General features: G+C 37.8%; 1 protein-coding gene across 1 annotated transcript; it reads left to right on the top strand.

Moving 5' to 3' along the window:
* Positions 1–868: 868 nt before the first annotated feature.
* LOC121051255 (secreted RxLR effector protein 161-like) lies at positions 869–1,240 on the top strand. Its single transcript, XM_040513429.1, has one exon. The coding sequence runs from the start codon at positions 869–871 to the stop codon at positions 1,238–1,240; it is 372 nt and encodes a 123-aa protein (XP_040369363.1).
* Positions 1,241–14,208: the final 12,968 nt, after the last annotated feature.

Here is a 14,208-nt window from a genome sequence, read left to right as displayed (position 1 = left end):
AGAAACTGTCAACATGTTCTTCTTGTTCAGCAATTTTTGAAGTGTCTTGTGGGACTGAGCTTGAAGGAGAAGATGTATCTAGATCAACATCCTCCTATCTGCAGAATGTATCATGACTCTTGCTATGTCTAGCAGCACTCTATTCTTGCGTTCAACTATTCCATTCTGCTGTGGAGTGATAGGAGCTGAAAACTCATGAGAAACACCTCCAATGCTCTCTGTTTGAGCTGGTCCCATAAGATCCATATGTAGCAGTTCCAATACTCTAGTGGTAGTTGTAGAGTTTATTGCCTTATGAGATTCAAATTGTTTCAAATGGATGTCAAAAATGCCTTTCTGAATAGGATACTGCAAGAAGAAATTTATGTGGAACAACCTCAAGGTTTTAAAGATCCACATAATCTGGACCATGTCTACAGACTTAAGAAAGCTCGGTATGGGCTGAAGCAGGCTCCTCAAGCCTGGTATGAGAGGTTGTCCACTCATCTTGTGAAAAAAGGGTATACAAGGGGCTCTATTGATAAAACCTTATTTGTCAAACAAGTAAAAAAATGATATTATCATTGCCCAAGTGTATGTTGATGACATTGTTTTTTGTTCTTCATCTAAACATTTTGTCAAATAATTTCAATCAGTCATGGAAAGTGAATTTGAAATGAGCATGTGTGGTGAACTAACATTTTTCCTTGGATTGCAAGTTAAGCAGCTTGATACATGTCTATTTCTCTCACAAACCAAATATGCTATGAATCTAATCAAAAAGTTTGGTTTGCAATCCAAAAAGGTGGTCAACAATCCCATGAGCACCACTACAAAGTTGAGCGATGATTAGGATGGGAAATCAGTTGATTCCACACTCTACAGAAACATGATTGGCAGCTTGCTGTATCTCACTGCCAGTAGACCTGATATCTCCTATAGTGTGGGAGTGTGTGCTCGATTTCAAGCTAATCTCAAAGAATCTCACTTAGAAGCTGTTAAAAGAATCATCCGATATGTTGCTGGTACAGTTAACTGTGGTATTTACTACACCTTTGACACTAATGTAGAGATTGCAGGATATTCTGATGTTGATTGGGGAGGGAACTTGAAGGACAGAAAAAGCTCCTCTGGAGGCTGCTTCTTCATTGGAAGCAATCTTGTTGCTTGGCACAGCAAGAAACAAAACTGCATTTCACTGTCTACTGCTGAGGCTGTATATGTTGCAGCTGGAGTTGCTGCACACAAATGCTCTGGATGAAGCAAATATTCAAGGATTACGGAATTTCTCAAGGTAAGTTAGCGATCTTCTGTGATAATACAAGTGCCATAAATATCACAAAGAATCTTGTTCAACACTCTAGGACTAAGCACATTGATCTCAGATAGGCCTGGGATGGTTCCGTTTAGATGAAAAAAAAAATATAACCGCACTGAAACCAAAAAAAACTAAATTCGGTTCGGGTTTGTTACATTTCAAGTGTGGAACCGATCACAAACCGAACCGTTTTCATTCGAGTCAGTTCTTCCGGTTTCTCGGTTCCTGCCGTTTACTTGAAATCCAAAAGGCCAGAGCTGTAGAAAAGTCAAAACTGCAAAAGACAAAGTGCAAAACTGAAGCATAGTGCTTCCAATCTAGGCAACTGAGACTCACTGCTTTGACCATTACCTGAATACATATACAAAATGCATAAAAATGAAATCAATGAATCAAATTATCATTAATTGAAATCATTATCAAGCAATTGCAGTATTACACAAAGTCACAAATACACAATCAATGAATCAAATTGTCATAAAAACTGTTAAGCAAATAATCAAACTGTCAAACACTCAAAACATCAAAGACTCAAAGTCATCAAATATTCAAATTCATCAAGTTCTGTTAAGCAAATAAGGCAATATTTAACTTAAACAAACTGAGTACAGCTCCATACTTCCATACTGCATAATCAAGTAATCAACAAGTTCACAGTCAACATGTCCTTCACTCCATTGTCCAATATTCCAATTCAACAAAGTAACAAACAATGAAACAATAAAATTTGGGCTTCTCAAAATAACAATGAAAAAAAATGCAGCATTGCAGTCTTCCAAAGTTCCAACTTCTAACTTCCAAAGTCTAAACACAACCTGGCAAAAAAAAAAAAACCAAAAAAAAGTAAACTCACTAAAGTGACTAAACTGAACAAGTATGTAAAAATATAAGATTATAACAAATCAAACAATGCAAACCTGAGCTTATTTCTTTTTGTTTCCACCCTTTGTCATTGATTTGGAAGATTTTTATGCATCACTACTCTTTGACAGTTTGGAAGCTTTTGCAGCCTTTTGGGTTTGTTGAGTGGCATTAGTTTGTTCAGCTTGTATTGATGCATTGTCCTTCTCCAATCTCTTCCTCTCTTCTTCTGCATAAGTGAAATAACAAGAACAGTTCACATTACTAAAGGCTTGAAGTTGCAAAAACAAGCTGTGTAGTAACAGCTATAACATTGAAAAGTAAAAATGCAAGTGAGAGTAGTTACATACCTTTTTCAACCTTCTTAAACTACCCCATTTCCTCTATGGTTGGAATATATTCTAACCCCATTATCGCATCAGATTTGAGCCAATTTTGGAGGCAGATTAGGGGTTCAACTGTTCTAGGAGTTAATGAACTCCGATGTGGATCAATTACACTCTTCCTTGTGCTGAAACTACTCTCACTAGCTACTGTGGAAACTTGGATTGCTAAAACATCCCTTGCCACAGCTTTCAAGTTAGGATACTTTGAACCATTAACCCTCCACCAATCCAAAATTTTCCAATTTTCATTGTCTTGAGGCTTCTCTATGGGATAAAGCAAGTATCTATCAACCTCTCCTCCAACCACCACTGTCTCACCTTCAAGCTACTTGTTCCACAAGTCTAGCATAGAAGCCCTCTTCTCGGTTAACCCTCTTGTGGGCACAGTTGGTGTTAGTCTGCTACTAGGGCCTTTTCCCATAGTTCTTTTTCTCTTTGATGCAATCTGATCGCTATTAGAAGTTGCATACATATCACACAAGTCCAGCACAAGCTATTTCACTTCATCTGATCTCCTCTTAATCTCTTCACTTCCCATGTAAAGCATGGTTTCACACACATAATCAAAATTCTTCAGTTTATATCTCGGATCCAAGACATGTGCAACACAAAACAACTCATTGATGTCATCGAGGGATCCGAAGTATTTCTTGTACTTGGTCCTCATTTTGTTAGCCATACCAAACAACACCTTGTCACTTTCACTTGAATCATTATCTATGGGCTTGTGAAATAGCTCATCAAGCTCTGCCTTGACTGTGACTATGTCATGGAAGGCTTCATTTGCTGTAGGGTGAAGCTGTGCACTCACACTAACTGTGACATCATAGAAAACCTTCAGAAACTTCACAAAAACACTTGCTTTATCCCAATCAGCTTGCACAGGGGGCCCTACCCTCTTCCTAGCCTGCCTTGGCCTAACTTGAGTTTCAGCCTCTATATTTTCATCATCAAGCTCCTCATCTTCATCAAAATAACTCCTATATCTAGCATCTTCTTCATCTGCCATTCTATCGAAAGCCTTCTTTAATTATAGAGCAGTGTCCAGCATAATGAAAGTGGAGTTCCAACTTGTAGGCACATCTAACACACACACTTTCTTACACTGTATCTTCTCTTTCTCAACACATTGCTTAAATGCATCATATCTTTGTCCACTACTCCTCACATACCTAACAGCATTTCTAATGCTAGCCACTGACCTATCCATTATATGCAGACCAGCCCTCACAATTATGTTGACAATGTGATCCATGCATCTCACATGCATAAACCTCCTATTAAACAAACGTTTCCTAGGCCATCCACTCATTTCATTTTTAAGGTACTATATGGCTACCTTGTTTGCTGATGCATTGTCCACCGATATAGTTAATACCCTATCCAAGTTCCATTCAACCAAGCAAGTTTCCAAAACTTTTCCTATGCTATTCCCACTATGGTTAGGTATGGCACAAAAATTCAGAACTCTTTTGTGCATATGCCAGGCAGCATCTATGAAATGTGCTGTTATAACCATATAATTAATGTTTTGACATCAGGTTGTCAAACAGACAGAATGTGACCTCAATTCCCCTTTCAATGTCTCCTTTTTTGCATCATACATGCGCAAAAAATTCTTCACAACAACTCTCCTACAAGGTACATTCCATCTTGGTCTAGCTACTGAACAAAAATAAAGAAATCCCATCCTTTGAATTGAACTGAAAGGTAGTTCATCCAACACAATCATAACACATGCAGCATCTAGACATGCATCTTCTGACCACTGCCTAGAAACTAAAGAGCATTTCTGATCAAACACATCACTGGTTAATATTTGTTGACTCTCTTCTAGGTTATTCCTACCGGGGTACCCTTTGCAAACTAGCTCAATATGCTTTCTAAGGGAACTAGTCCCATTTTCCCTAGAATCACAGGTTAAATGAGTGGAGTAGTACTTACATTGTGCTCGCTTTGTACTGCCGACTACAATTTCCTTTCTATCCACAACCTCTAGTAAAGGCTTGTCGAATTTGGTATAACGCTCCCACACTTCGGACCTCTCCTTCTTAGCTTTCTTATCCCTCTTTCTCTTCGCCGGTTCAAACTTCTTCTTCCCTTTAGTTTTCGAAGCTCGAGATTGTGTTTGAATTTCTGCAATTTGTTGATTCTGTTCATCATCTCCACTTTGTTGAACAGCCACGACCTCATTACCAGTCACTGAATTAGTGGAGTGACTGGATTGAGTTCCTGAATCATCAGTGCCTTCAGAGGCCATTGGACTGGAATGAGTTTTCAATTGGCTTGTTGAATCTGGGGATTTGGGGGGGGGGGGGGGGTGTTTGCATTGAATTGAATCAACTCGGATGGAATAATAAGTTGGGGTTTGGATTGGAGTTTTCGAATTGGGGTGGAGCCGTGAAGGAATGGGGTTTTCGAATTGGGGTGAAATGACTGAAATCAAGGATGCGATCGAGAAGAACTGAATAAGGAAGAAGAAGATCTGAAGAACTGAAATGGAAGTATGGAACTGTGAGAGACTGCGGGTAGAATTTTAGATTTTAGTCATTAACTCTAGGCCAATGGTGGGATGACAAGTGGAGATATTGACCATTACGGTCGGTTCTGCTGGTTTATGCATTTCGAAAACATGGGAACCGAACCGAACAGGAATATTGTACATCGGTTCGGTTTCAATGAGACTGCCTTTTTTTCTTCACAGGAACCGCACCGAACAGCCGGTTCTGCGGGTTTTCGGGTCAAAAGTCCCAGGCCTAATCTCAGATATCACTTTGTTAGAGATTTAGTTGAACAACAAATTTTTGAATTGAGTTTTGTCCCCACTGACACTCAACTAGCTGATCTTTTCACTAAGCCACTCGACACTGCCAGATTTGAGATGTTAAGGAATGCTCTTGGCATTTGTAATAAGATTTAAGGATGCTTCGTTTTTGTCCAACTGTCAGGAAGTAAAGTAAGAACTTAGTGTACTTTGACCACTTCTTTTACAAGTTGTTCATATTTTCAGTTTACTATTACTACTGCCATGTCTTATTCTGGACAATGTTTTTGTACTCTCTTCTTGGTTATCAGTCAGTCATGCTCATCTTGCACTAGCACACATAACTATAAGTGGTGACATGTTATTAGATCCGAGGGATAAGCTTTTGGTATAGTTGGTGAACTGAGTACAACTTAACAAAACAAGGTTGAATAATGTAACAATTGCCTTTCCTCAAAGTAATCAGGTATTGGTTGTGGTGACCTTTCCAAGGCTTGTAAGAACTGAGGCTGGGCCAGTGCTTAACAAGGAAAAATTCGCAAGATCGTATGAAGCTAACACTGCCTTTCTCAAAGTAATTAGGTCTTGGTTGCGGTGAACTTTCTAAGGCTTGCAAGAACTGAGGTTGGCTAGGTACTTAAAAGAGATTTATTATTGAATATACTAGCAGTCACTCAAGGTACATTTCATCGAGCATCCTTGTTATGGTTAGTACCCTAAGATCATCTGATCTGGGAGTTACTGAGATGTCCCTTACTACATGAGTTTGCCCTGCACTTCCTTGATTGGATGACACGACCACATAAACAGAATACTCAGTTCACTGTCATTGCTGAACTGTATTACTCTCTCTTGTCTGTCTCCAAGCCCCATTTATTTTCTATGTTCACATTCACCGCAAACTTACTGATTGGTATCTGGTTTTGAGTTCAAATCCTGTTTGTTGATGGAATACATCATGGTTACTTCTTCTAAATATGTCTCATTTTCAAAAGTTGTGTATCTTTGTGCTCGAACTATGCTTTCTTTCCTCTTGACGGTTGTGACAGAACATTGTGTATCTAGATTCTTAAGCAAGGCCTCTACTATGTAATATCAATGCAAGATTTCCCAATACTTTCTAGATACTCTCTGCTCTCTTTCTTTTTTATTAGACCTATATTTGCATGTCCCTTCCTTATTAATGACGTATATATTTAGGGGGAGTTTTTCATGTGCATGTGTGTTTCTTGGGCCGTGAACTGTCATAACTCTTCTCCTTCTCGAAGAAGCTATGTTCAAAATGTGTGCCTGTTGATAGGAGCATTTTAATGCGACGTTTTACTTGCTTTTCCCTACATTTCTTGCGTTATTTCCTTATTAAAACCCTGTTTAGGAAAGTTTTCATTCTTTGATTGGGAAAGTTCCTATTTGTAGAAAGTTTCTATTTTTATAGTTTCTATTTATCATTTTTAGTAAGTTTCCATTTTCGGTAGTTGCCATTTTTCATTTTAGGAAAGTTTCTATTTTTCTTATTAGTTTCTATTTTTAGGACCTCCAAGCAAGTGGAAAATCTTGAGGAGGAAAATCAAAGTTGCAACCAAGTGGAAAATCTTGAGGAGGAAAATCAAAGTTGCAACCAAGTGGAAAATCTTGAGGAGGAAAATCAAAGTTGCAAGCAAGTGGAAAATCTTGAGGAGGAAAATCAAAGTTGCAACCAAGTGGAAAATCTTGAGGAGGAAAATCAAAGTTGCAAGCAAGTGGAAAATCTTGAGGAGGAAAATCAATTCAAGTTGAACAAGTGATAAACAAGTGGGAAGATATTTTTTACAAATTTGTCTAACATATCTAGCCCTTCATTTATGTTCATCTCCACCCTCCATTCATCATTTTTTGGGCTATAAATACACTTCTCCTCTCACTCTCAAAATACCAATTCCTTCACCCATTCCATCTTCTTTGTCTCTCCATTTCCTTTCCATTTTCCCAAAAATTCCTTCATCCATTTCATCTTCTTTGTCTCTCCATTTCCTTTCCATTTTCCTTCTCCATTCTCTAGTTGCAAAGTTCTGCGTTTTCAAGCAAGGAGAGGAAGAAGAAGAAGGAGCCGTGAAGATCATATCCTCCATCATCCACCTTGAAGGCTTGCTTCCAAGATTCAAGATCCAACCATCTAGCTCTCCATCTCCATCTCCCCTCACGGTGTAATTCATTCTTTTTCCTTGTAATGATCTTTTGTTTTCCTTGTTTGAATTCATATGAACTTGTTTCTAGTTAACAATAATGTTTAGGGTAAAGTTTAAACCCAACTTCTATGTTTAAATAAAGTTTTCGAATTCCATAATTGTGATTCTAAGTTGCTTATGTGAGTTTGTTCGATTGAATTTGCTTGATAGAAAACTTTTATATGTTTATCTTATTTGGGTCGACACTTATAGGATTTGCATGTAATTGGTGCTAGGTTTAAGAACATGAAATCGACTTTTCGTTTTGTGTAAACTTGAATCAAAGTAGTAAAGGTTTTGGACAAAAATCGAATTCAATTGAAGAGGATTGCAATTAGGTGAACTTATTCATACTAAGTTGTACACTTGAGTTGATAGTCTTTCTCTATGTGTAATGCGTTAAACATGACATGATTGACTAGCTTTCTAGGGTTTGATTGCATGTTTGATAGGATTAATCTAGGTGCTTTCGCTTAGGTTAATTAGCATTGAAAAGTAAAATATGGGAAATCATTTGCTTTCGAATGTTTCACATGATCAACTCCTCTCTCATGACTTGGAAGAACAATTATAGGGTTTGAATCGAATTTGATTACATGGAATTGATTTTGATCTTTGTTCCTTGCGTTCCACCCTTGTATATATGTTTTTACGTTTTCTTTATTTTATTTATTTTAATTTTAATTTTAAGAATCCTAATCCCCCCCCTTATTTGTGTTCACTTGTATATATATTTATTCTTTATTTTATTTTTGTAAATAATACTTTTCTTTATTTGTTTCACAATGACAGGTGTACCCTCAATCCCCGGAATAGAACGATCCCTATTTGCTTATACTACTAACGATATTTCAGGGTTAAATTGCGCGCTTGCTTTTAGCGATATCAATTTTTGGCGCCGTTGCCGGGGATTGAAAAATCACTTGTTTTTGTTTATAATTGTTGTATATAAATTGTTTGAAACTTAGTTTAAATTAACTAGGATGTTATTTATATTGAACATGAATTTTAATTGTAGGTTGTAAATTAAGAGGAATATGTGAAGTCTCTTTTGTTAATATTGGCCTAAACCCCTTATTGGTACCTAGCTCAGGTCCCTTAAGGTTGAGGGCGGCCTTTATTAACACTTGTTGAACTGTCTTCACACTTATGAACTTTTTCATCTTAGTAAGAAAGCCTATGTGAAATGGTGTCTAGGAATGGGACAACGTTCATGACGGGTTTTTGAATCCAGAAGTGCTTGCAAATGGGCCTAAACCACTATGTGGGAGTAGCTCATGCCAAAATGGATTTTTCCTCTCGTGTTCGTCCTCCCCCACCTGGCCATTTCAGTAAGGTTGCCCAAACGATTTGAAAGGGAGTTTGTGTCTAGGCGACTATACTTGGGCCGCACGTCCACTTGATTTACCGCTTGGAATTTGATTCGATATCAATAATGTTTATAATAAAAGAAATACTTGTGAATACTCTATACGTGTAAATTATTTTGTTTCACACTTTAAACTTGTAAAAATACTTTTCACGTTTTATACTCACTTGTGTACTTAACTTGTGTCTTATGTACAATATACTTGTTAATTTTACTTGTAGTTTGTAATTAATAGTTATAGTGGTTTTTATTTTGTATTTCTTTGTTAATTATAGTTACTAACTTTATTTAATGTAGGTACAGTCTGGCTGCAAGACGTAAAATACAAGCGCTACTTGGGAGGCAACCCAATTCAGAATATAATCAGATTTGCTTTCTCTTTCCCTATTTCTTTTTATTTTTCAATTTTTCTCTATTGTTTTTATTTTAGGATTTGTTTTCGTAAATGTGTTCTATCTATGCTTACTTATTTCATTGCATGCTTTTAATTGATTACATTGAAGATAATGCAATATTTAAGTGTGGGGGAAGAGATTTATATAATTGTCTTTCATTTTGAGTCCTATATATATTTATATTTGTCTTTTATTTTTTTGTGTCCTTTATATAAAAAATAAAAAATAAAAAAAAACTGCATTCATTCAGTCTTATTAAATTAAGCTATTCACAAAAAATAATAATAATAATAATAATACTCTATACTAAGCCATGTCTGCATCTCTGTAGGAGTTGAGGCTGAGCTCAAGGGAAATGCGAGAGCCACCGCCATAGCCGCTACCTCCCTCGGAAGTAGTCTTCATGTTGCCAAAGATGTCCTCACCATGCATGGGGAATAGTGAAAGGGTTTCAATCTCCTGGTGATATTCTCCTCGTTGTTCCATGATCGATCCATCAACACCATAGCCGACACGTAACCCAAAATTTAGATCAATGGATCTGTCAGTACTAGTAGAACCAGTGGAACCAAAGTTCAGATCAATGGACCTACCATCATCAGTAGAACTAGTGGATCCAAAATTGAGATCGAGAGATCCACCAACCCGAACGGTCCGAAATTCCCTCAACTTCTGCCTCTCACGAGCCTTGAGGTTCTGGAACCAAAAGAAGACGTTCTTGTTCTCGATCTGCCCATACGGTTTCAGATGGAGACAGATCCCTTGAATCTGCTCTGGAGTTGGGTTCTTAAGCGCCCTATCATAGTAAAGCTCCTGGAGGATTCTTAGTTGATCTGGTGTGGGAGTCCACCGATTATTGGTCGGCCTGATAGGCGTGTTGGCACTACTCCCGGTTGCTTGGATGCTTCCTCCCTCCTCGGTTGGTTGCTGGGTTTGTAACTCCATTAGTTGCAGAGTTCGTGGTTCCATGTTGATGAAGAAAGGATTTGAGTTTCGAAAGAAAGGCTGAAGGGTTGAGAGAGAAAGGCTGGAACTGGGAAGAATTTTCTTTTGGAGTGAACAGTCGCTCAGAATGCACCTATTTATAGAACGAGTGAGCAGATCTCCACCGTTGGATCGACGATCTCTGAGATTAAATCTACGCGTTGGATTAAAGTCACCCAAAAACACGGAAAAGCTGTTGACGCGTGGAGGACACGTGGGGGAATCAAACGAATCTCGAGGAGCTGTGACAGACAAGCTACAGCCGAAAGCAGGTTTAATTGCCGTGAATCAAGGAAAAGAAAGGACGCGTGGGGGAATCAAACGAATCTCGAGGATCCGTGACAGACAAGCTATAGCCGAAAGCATGCCATAAATCCAGGAAAAGAAAGGAATATTTACAAGTGGGGGAGTTTCTTGGGCCGTGAACTGTCATAACTCTTCTCCTTCCCGGAGAAGCTTTGTTAAAACCGTGTGCCTGTTGAGATTTCTACCCTATTTTGTGCTTTACATATACATCCTTTTTTGTCTCCTCCAGATTTTACTAAGGTTTGTCTAAGCGTGCAGTTTCAAATTCCTTCTACTGCCTCATGGCTCGAACCAAGGTTACCCCTCGCAGGGGCGTCAATCAACGCCGTGTTCTCTCTTTGGAAGAAAAAGGTCGTCAAGCGGCCACTAGAGCTGGGCTTACTCGTCCATGGGACCATCGTCCTATCCGTGAGCGTACCCGCAGTCCCCCTCCTCTGCCTCGTCGCTCTCCCAGACTGCATCCCGGAGAGTCTTCTTCCTCACCAGCTGCTAGTGCTCCTCGGCCTATAGCCACCCTGGAAAGCTTGTCGGATTCGATTGATGATTTGCGCTCCTCTCTCCGCGATGGTATTATGGTGACAGATTGGAGAGTCACATGCATGATCGATCACATCTCTGAGATGAACTTGTCTTTGATCCGCTGTCACACTGCAATAAACAAGCTTGCTCAGGAAGTCAATAACTTGCAGAGTTATCCTCCTGGGTTTCCTCGCAAGGACACTACTGCATCACACCATGAGGACCCTCCTCAGGAAGCTGAAACCAGCAAGAGAGCTGCCACTCGCCCGCATACCGCTCCTCCAAATGAGTAAATGGAGGTACAAGTCTAGGCTGAAAGACTTTAAACATTAAGCGCTGCATGGGAGGCAACCCATTTCAACCGTATCTGTGGAGGAGCCATCAAACGCAGATTTGCTTTCTTGAACTCTTCCTTCTATTTTATTTTCATGAATTTTAAGTTGTTTTAGGTTTCGTTGTGTTCATTTTCTCTTCTATGCTTGATTTATGCTTTGCATGATTTATATTTGTTTATACATTGAGGACAATGCATGAATTAAGTATGGGGGAATGGTTATTGCTTTATTGTGTTTTTAGTAGTTAGTATATAAAAAAAATAAAATAAAATAAAAAAAATAGTTGATGTTGGATTGTGTTTTTTGTGTTTTTAATTGATGTTGTGATACACTAAGGTATATTGGATTAAACATAGTCTTGAAAAAAGGTAGCTGTTTCAGTCCCATTGCACATCGAGACTCCCTGTTCCCGTACCTAAGTGTTGAAATTAAATTAATTTAAAAAAAAAAAAATATTTTGGTTACTTTTGTTTTTGTTTTTGAGTCTTAGAATGCCCTTTCAACTGTCTAAGATGATTCTATATCTCTGAAATCATGATTAAAAGAGGATCACAAAATTGAGATGATTTTTAAAATGGTATTCTTTGATTAATTGAGATATATGAAAAATGCATGCATGTGTAGTGGATATGGATTTCGTAACCTTGGTACATAATATGAGCATGTTAGGATGAGTTTTGATTCATAAAAGCCCATGTGAGATATTTGAGCCATGTCCCTTTTTCTTGGAGTGATAATTGAAAAATATATTCTTAATTTCTTGGCGATGTTTTGATGATCTCATTATTCTTTCATTTGATTGATTGCTTGCCATAGATTAAGTTTGATGGACTAGAAAATGCTAGAATTCGCTCTTGTGCTTGTTGAGACGTTTGTCAATACATGGCCCTGATTCTGGAAGGGATAGAGGCAACCTAGGAATTACCACCATTGCTAAATAAGCATGTGTCCCTATTTGTGCCCGTCGTGGGACTCCCTTAGATAAACCCCTTTGAGCTTACATTAAGCCTTTTCTTTCATCACCCTTAAATCCTTAACCCTGAACCTTAGTATAGCTACACTTCTACCCTTTGTTCTAAAAACTTAGCGGAGCTATATTTTGGGACTTTACTTGAGGATTTGGCATTGAGAAAGAATATTGAGAAGAGGTGAAAGTTCAAGTGTGGGGGTAGACTTGTCCATGAGAAAAAAAAAATTATGTGAAAGCCGTGAAAAAAAAAATGAAAAAAAAAAAAATTGTGTACGGCTAGAAAAGAAAAGAAAGAAAAATGTTTATGGATTTTAGTCCCCCATACTTAGTGATTTTGGAGTTTACTTTGAACTGAAAGCCCACTACAGAAAAATTTGGCCTTTGTCCATTCCACTATAGTTCTAGGGAAGTTTACAATGAAGATTTGGCCCAACATGAAGACATTAGGCCCTTTTATGTAACCTCTAGGGAAAGTGACGTTTTTGCAATGCCTTGGTGGATTTCTTGAGGTCTCTACATCTACATGTGCTCTGCTAGGTTTTTAGGACACTTTGATAAATCCTTACCTTTCAATTCTTGAAACCTTGAGCCTTAGCCCCACTACAACCCTTGATAAGACCTTCTTGATCCTTAAGATGGGACAACCTTTGATTTGTGGAGATGAGTTACAAGAGTTGAACCTATGGCTTGGGTCCATCCGTGCAAGTAGTTGATATCCTTCATGAGATCTTTTCAAAAAAAAATTATATTCACAAAGTGCTTTTCGTTTCTTATATATGTGAGCTATTTGATTGCCTCAAAATATTTTCTCTCATATATAATTGAGTGATTATAAGCTTTTAAGCATTGTCTTGAATTCTGAGAGAAGAAAGAGTGGATATACCTTGTGAGGATATGAATCATACTTGTTCGAAGCATGCTTAACAGAAACCATCACCACTATTACAACCAAGTCCTACTTGTGTATGTGTGGATTATATGTTTTAATTAACTCTTGAATATCTACATATTGATTCTTGGTTGAGTGCTAATCTTGATGTTGTGAAAGTAGGAGATTTCTGAGACAAAAAGTTGAAGGGCAATAGAGTCATTGTTTTTGTAGAGTCTTTAATTTTCGTTGAGTCTTAGTGTGTGTCTTAGTGTGATTTTGCTAAGGGACTAGCAAAAGCTAAGTGTGGGGGAATTTGATAGGAGCATTTTAATGCGACGTTTTACTTGCTTTTCCCTACATTTCTTGCGTTATTTCCTTATTAAAACCCTGTTTAGGAAAGTTTTCATTCTTTGATTGGGAAAGTTCCTATTTGTAGAAAGTTTCTATTTTATAGTTTCTATTTATCATTTTTAGTAAGTTTCCATTTTCGGTAGTTGCCATTTTTCATTTTAGGAAAGTTTCTATTTTTCTTATTAGTTTCTATTTTTAGGACCTCCAAGCAAGTGGAAAATCTTGAGGAGGAAAATCAAAGTTGCAACCAAGTGGAAAATCTTGAGGAGGAAAATCAAATTTGCAACCTAGTGGAAAATCTTGAGGAGGAAAATCAAAGTTGCAAGCAAGTGGAAAATCTTGAGGAGGAAAATCAATTCAAGTTGAACAAGTGATAAACAAGTGGGAAGATATTTTTTACAAATTTGTCTAACATATCTAGCCCTTCATTTATGTTCATCTCCACCCTCCATTCATCATTTTTTGGGCTATAAATACACTTCTCCTCTCACTCTCAAAATACCAATTCCTTCACCCATTCCATCTTCTTTGTCTCTCCATTTCCTTTCCATTTTCCCAAAAATTCCTTCATCCATTTCATCTTCTTTGTCTCTCCA

Source organism: Rosa chinensis, chromosome 2 (genome assembly GCF_002994745.2).
Source record: "Rosa chinensis cultivar Old Blush chromosome 2, RchiOBHm-V2, whole genome shotgun sequence".
NCBI classification, from domain to species: Eukaryota; Viridiplantae; Streptophyta; class Magnoliopsida; order Rosales; family Rosaceae; genus Rosa; species Rosa chinensis.
The sequence above is the reverse complement of the archived record's forward strand: the minus strand, read 5'-3'. Positions and strand labels throughout refer to the sequence as shown.